Source organism: Mauremys mutica, chromosome 11 (genome assembly GCF_020497125.1).
Source record: "Mauremys mutica isolate MM-2020 ecotype Southern chromosome 11, ASM2049712v1, whole genome shotgun sequence".
NCBI lineage: Eukaryota > Metazoa > Chordata > Testudines > Geoemydidae > Mauremys > Mauremys mutica.
The window spans coordinates 44937337-44943336 of record NC_059082.1 but is presented as its reverse complement, the minus strand read 5'-3'; the positions used below and the strand labels follow the sequence as shown (position 1 = coordinate 44943336).

Genomic DNA, 6000 nt, shown 5'->3' with positions numbered 1-6000 from the left:
GGACCCAACCATGTCTTTTGGAAGTTACTGTAGACATTTAGCTGTCATCTGGACATTCCAGAGAGACAGAAAGGACTAGTGTATTCACAGGGGGGAGGTTTGAGCATTGGCCTGGGTTGTGAGTTCAATCCTTGAGGGGGCCATTTAGGGATCTGGGGCAAAAATCTGTCTGGGCTTTGAGCAGGGGGCTGGACTAGATGACCTCCTGAGGTCCCTTCTAACCCTGATAGTCTATGATTCTATGTGCCCTGGTGCACAGCCAGAACCCTTCAGCTTTCAATCCCAGCAGCCGTCGTTTGCCTTGCAGCCAAGTTGCATTCACCAATTCTGTCCCTCCCTGACCTAGTGTCTGCAGTAAGGAGAGACACAGTAGCCAGACTACGGTTGAGTTCTCTTTATTGCAGAGCTGCTGTTACAGGACAGCTCAGGAAGTAGGACTGCTGCATATTTTTTTTTAAACACAAGACGGAATCCCAGGGCAACTGAGGCCACAGCCAAGGCTGCTGCCCCCACTGCTAGCCCCACCATCATTCTGGGCCCCTCTGCTGCACCTGTAGAGGAAAGAAGTTAGTTTAGAGCATGAGCCAGGAACTTTCCACCCACTTCTCCCATCAGTTAATGGCCTCCATACCCTTCAATGACAACTTCAGTGCTACCACTTGGCCTTCTGAGGGACCCCACGAGCCTTGAGCTGGGTCAAGGATGAACAATGGTCCGACTGCAACATCAGCCTCAGATCCTGTTACTGAAGAGCCATCTGGATAGGGATGAGATGTGAATGAAGTTTAGTAAAACACTCACGTCTGAGTGGAATGGTTTCATGGGGCGCATTTTCTTTAGGCCACTAGTCCTCAGCTCCTGGGAGATCAGGGTTAATAAGAGTTTCTTTTATAGATGGGGGGAAGGAGGTACGACTGCATGACTCATCCAGGGTCAGATGGGGGCCTGATCCTGACTCTTAGCCTCTCCCCAAGTCCCAGTCTAGTCCTTCCTCTCAACTCTGGATTTGGGATGACAGCCCTTGACAGTCTGAATGGTACCATCTCAACTGGAAGACATGGCCACCCCATTCAGTAAGCACAGTGCATTAAACAACTCACCATTCCTAGAAGACGTCTCTCTCTGGAAGCACCTTCCTGGACAGCTGTCCAGAGGGTTCACTCTCCTGGTCAGTGCAAGTTGTCCACAGTTCCCAGTCTCACAGAAGCTGCAGATGTTTCTGGTGCCTTCCACTGGAGACTAGGTGGAACAGCGCATGAGCTACAGTGACACTTGTTCTCTGGGTCCATTTCCCCCTTCTTTATGTTTTACCCCAGCTACTCACACATTGCCAGCTTTGTTGAAGGAACAAGCCTTGTTCAAGGGATCTGGAGCTTGGTCAGCTGAGGTGACATTCAAATGGCAGGTGATGTAGATCTGAAGAGGGAGTGAAAGCATGGGGATCATCCCAGAGGGTAGTTATAATAACCCTGTTTAGCCAGCATTACAGCTGTGCTAGTTAGTTTTGGCTAGTGAACCAAAAAACTAAGTGAAAAAAACATTTGGATTGGGTCAAACAAAGCATGTCACTTGACCCAAAGTGAGTTGTTTCATTTGAAGGTTTTACTTTATAAAAACACTAAGATTTAAACAAAGTTGTTTTGACTAAAAGTTATTTTGAAAGTGTCAGAACCAAATGTTTTTATTTTATAGTTTTTGTTCACTGAATTGTTTGTCAACTTGCTGAATTGTTTGTTAGTCCAAGTTCACGATTTCAGCAAAATAGTCTTGGCTGAAAAAAGTTTTGTCCTGCTCTGATCAGATTAGCAGACTCAGGAGAGGGATAAAAGGCATCTCACCAAGTTGCTGGTGTCTCCTGCAAACCTGAATGCATCCACCATGAATTTCAGCATGTCCTGCCTGGGCCTGGGAGATATGAAGGCTGAGATGGTGTCATCTGATCTCCCATCCAACAGGCAGCTAGACACAAGAGTCATGGTCAATGAGGTGCTAACCAAGCATAGTCCCTTACCAGGTACGTCAGTAATTATCCTCTAGAATGGACACCCCACCCCTTACTCATTAAAGTCATGACAGCACAGAGGGGAGAGGAATCCCTGTCTGGGCCCAGGGTGGCCACACAGCTGTGTGGTTCCCAGTGCTGACATCAGCTTGGATATGCATGTCCTCTTCCAGCTGAAATCCATTGGAGGGTCTCTCAGTGCTCCAGTCATCTGCAAGGCAAGTTCACCATTGTAGATTGCCACGGACTCGCAGGGGCGAAAGAAAATGCAGGCCTGTTATTTACCAGGCTGCACGTGGCAACAGACTATATTGGTAAGGGATGCAAAGAGAGTATGGGTTACGATGCAAACTGCAGACACACACACACACTAAAATTAATCAATTTAAAGTTTTATTGGGGATGATTACAAGGGGTAAGGGAGGAGCGTATGATTAGCTAATAGAGTTAATGAAACTTTAAACACACAATGACTAAAATATCTACTAACAATATTTATAAACAAAGATGCAGCATTTAGTAATAACCGATACTTACAAATACAAACCAACGCATAACGACCGGCAAACGTAGAAGCTCTGTTTGAAACACGTGAGCTGAGAGAGAGGCTTCGAGGTGATCAGGCTCGGTTACGGATGTACACAGGATACACAGGATTCGTTTTTCTTTCTCCTCTCCCTGCCTGCACATGGCAGGCAGGCCTAAAGTACCAACTATGACATCATAGAAGTGTCATAGGGGATGGGGCCCAAAACCTGTTTGTGTCTGTTTCTGATTGGCACAAGCAAAGTTTACACCAAGTAGGGGAGCACGTGCCTTAAAGTCTGGCTTCGCCCCCAAAAGGTGAGGAAATGCATATTGTCTTAGAATGCGTTCAACACTGAATGACAAAAGAAGAGGCCAGGGCAATACCGGTATGGGCAAGTTTTACAGGATGCAGACAGGAACTCATCTCAACAACCATGAAGATTTTCAAAGGTACTGGGTGCTTTATGATGCCCTGACTGTCCAAGAGACAGTGTAAATCAGCTAGGGAAGGGCCTAAACACTAGTAGACCATGGGAAAGAAATTACTCTTCTTGGGAGAGAAGTACTTGCTGCAAATACATCATTGTCCTGCCATTCAGAAATACCCAAATCTTGGGAGATTTAGAGTGTAGCAGCTACTGCTGCAGTCCATCCCTAGTGGAAGTGGTTGTGTATCCATGCTAGGCTGGGTACAGAAGTGGACAGCTAGCAGGACTAGCTATCAAAGTGAATAGAGCTTCCTTTTCTTAAGTAAACTTGCACCTACCATTCATCAGGTGCAAGGAGAAATCCAGCCTCTCCACAGACAGGGTAGAGCTGAAGGGAACCCAGGTCAGCTTGATGGCTCTGCTGCTCACATTGTCCTTCCTGGAGAGGAGGAAATCTCAGATGCTGAACCTGCTCCCAGGACAGGGACTGGGCGTGAGCGATAGGGACAGAGCATCTCAGGCACTCACCTGAGATAGTGACACTCAATAGGGATCACAGCTGGACTGGTTCTCAGGATTGTTGGGTTGCTGGCAGGGGTGGGGCTGTAGGACAGGCTTGTGCTGTAGAGCAGGGAGTATGGGATCATCTGGGGAGAGGCAGACAGTGGGGAGATTAATACCATGTTAACAGGATGAAGCTGGCAAGACTGTAGAAGCCTTGCCATGTAGTTCAATAAAAGCAACATTCTTATCCCTGCACCCACCCTCCCCATGGGCAGCACAGGAGACAGCCAAAGCTTGGCTCCATCACTGATTATTAGATCATAATGCTGGGTATTGGCCCTTCCCCTGTCAGCAGCACCAAGGCACAGAAGAAAGCTCTGTACTACTGGGACAGGGCAACTGCATTCTGGTCCACAAGAGCAGCGCCAGGAGAAGCCCCTTCTCAAACGTGCAGCCAAGCCCACCCCTTGGCCAAAGGTTACTAGCACCCAGCAGTGTGCAGTTTAGGCATTGCAGAGCATGGGTTTCTCTCAGGGTGGCTTCACCCTTGGAGAGAGATTTCTTGTTAAATCTATTCAGCCAAATATGCCTTTGGCTATCTGCAGTGGCCTTTAATAAGATCAAGGCCCATCAAATTAAATATGGTTTACAAGCTGTCTCCAACCCCTAGAGCTGGCAGCAGGGCCTAGCCTCTTATCTGTCACAAGGCAGAGCACGCCAGGCCCCAAAGGTATAGTCAGAATGGTACCTCCAGTTCCTGAAGGCTAAAGCCCTACACCATGCCTCACAGGGCTACAAGCCCCAGGCAGCAGCTGTGCTCTCAGCTCTGGAAGGACACTGGGCACGCTAGCTGTAATGGGAGACAAGCTCTGGGTGCCACAGCTTCCCTACCATGTCTTGGAGTTACTTGACTAGCTCTTGAGAGTAACAGCTGTGAGACAGGCAATTCAGTTGACTAAGGGGCCCTATTGGCCTCTCAGTGAGGTTTAGCAATCAAGCTTATCTACAGCCAAGGCAGGGCATGAAGCTATTTCCCTGCTGTATAGTTTGAAGAGTTATAGATCAATACACTGTCTGGCTTCTGTGGGTGTTTCCCCCACCCCAACTTCTTTTGAACTAAGCAGGATTTGAAGCTAAGGGACTATAGGTGATCCCGACCCCAGGGCCACCTGGAGAGTAGAGGTCTTAATTTTCACAGGATGGCTGGAGATGAAGGTGTCATTTTACAACCGCTAATAGCATTCAAGGAGGCCCTGAGAACCACATTTGCAAGAACTCCGGGCCCATCAGTCCAGTTTGACCCAGGTGATGATACTTAAGAGCTGGTTGGAAAAAAAAACCTGACAGAACAGTTTTCCATCAAAACATGCAGTTTCACTGAAATCTTTTCATGGGAATGATTCAAACAAGAAGTTGGAGTGTTTTGTTTTGATTAATATTTTAATGCAGTGGAGTCAAAGCACATTGATGCAACAGCCAGCAGCCCAAGCCCAAACGTCTACACTGCAATTAAACAGCCCCTTGGCCCAAGCCCCGCAAGCCCAAGTCAGATGGCACAGGCTAACAACAGGTGTCTAATTGCAGTGTAGACACATCAAGAGTCACCATTGATGATTCAGGCAAAAAAAACCTTATTACACCTCCCTTCACCAGCAAGGGCCCCTAAGGCCCAAGAGCAGGATGGTTTTGTACCTCCCATAGGATCTCTGCCAGCTAGAGGAGTAGCAGTACTTTAGAGCTGGGGAACCAGAGGAGACTGCTGAGGGGATGTGCCTCATGAATCCATTTCCCCATTGGCCCTGGCTCTGTCCCTTCCCATGCTGTGCCAGATCTGTATGGAGACCTAAGTGCCATTTTCTAGCATGACACAGGGCACCACAGTCCAGCATGTCCTACATGTCCAACCTTTAACCGTGCAACCCATTTGGCTCCACATGCTGGTAATCTATCTGCATTAGATTTCATGGGTATCAGCTCCAGGTAATTGTATATTGGTAATGAAGGAATCATAACTTAGTTATTTGCATAGCAAGCAGAGGTACAAAAGCTGATCTTACCATAATAGCTTCAGATAAGTGAATGGCAGGTATAATCAAGAGATTAATTGGCCTTTGTGTGTTAATTTTATGTTAATTGGTACAGCTGCTCGTACGTACAGTACAAAGAAAAATGGCTCTTCAGCACCGGGCTGTAGAAAAAGGTTGTGGTCATGAGAAAACATTTGCTGAAGTGGCACACACTGTACTAGTGTTGTCACTGTTATGTTTCCCTGTGCACAAAGAGCAAACTGGCCATTTTTTCCATGGCCATTATTGTAGATAACCCCTGCTCCACACACACAGTGGGTACAGGTAGGGGTATGATTTGTTACTGATATAGTTAGACCAGTACAACCCCTAGTGTGGCTGCAGTTACACTGGTATAAAGCAGGCTTATATGGTGTAGCTGAGACATTATTGACATGAACTATGACCGTATAGATCATTGTTGCAACTGTGGTCCTATAGTGGCACCAAATCTTGTACAAAGAAGGTCATG

At 47.2% G+C, this 6000-nt stretch overlaps 1 protein-coding gene across 5 annotated transcripts; it reads right to left on the bottom strand.

The window, feature by feature from the left end:
- Positions 1-435: 435 nt before the first annotated feature.
- LOC123344293 (zona pellucida sperm-binding protein 3-like) lies at positions 436-3722 on the bottom strand. Of its 5 annotated transcripts, XR_006572502.1 has the most exons (6): positions 3487-3517; positions 3297-3397; positions 1325-1959; positions 1101-1239; positions 632-757; positions 436-551 (listed from the first exon to the last, which is right to left on the bottom strand). XR_006572502.1 is itself a non-coding variant. In XM_044980346.1 (3 exons), exons 1-3 carry the CDS (start codon positions 3702-3704, stop codon positions 1379-1381), a joined length of 357 nt encoding a protein of 118 aa, XP_044836281.1. In that variant the 5' UTR covers positions 3705-3722; the 3' UTR covers positions 1274-1378. The 5 variants fall into 5 exon arrangements, 1 of the variants encoding a protein (XP_044836281.1); XR_006572503.1 differs by lacking the exon at positions 3487-3517 and having other exon boundaries at positions 1325-1416; positions 3297-3418; XR_006572501.1 differs by lacking the exon at positions 3487-3517 and having other exon boundaries at positions 1325-2213; positions 3297-3385.
- Positions 3723-6000: the final 2278 nt, after the last annotated feature.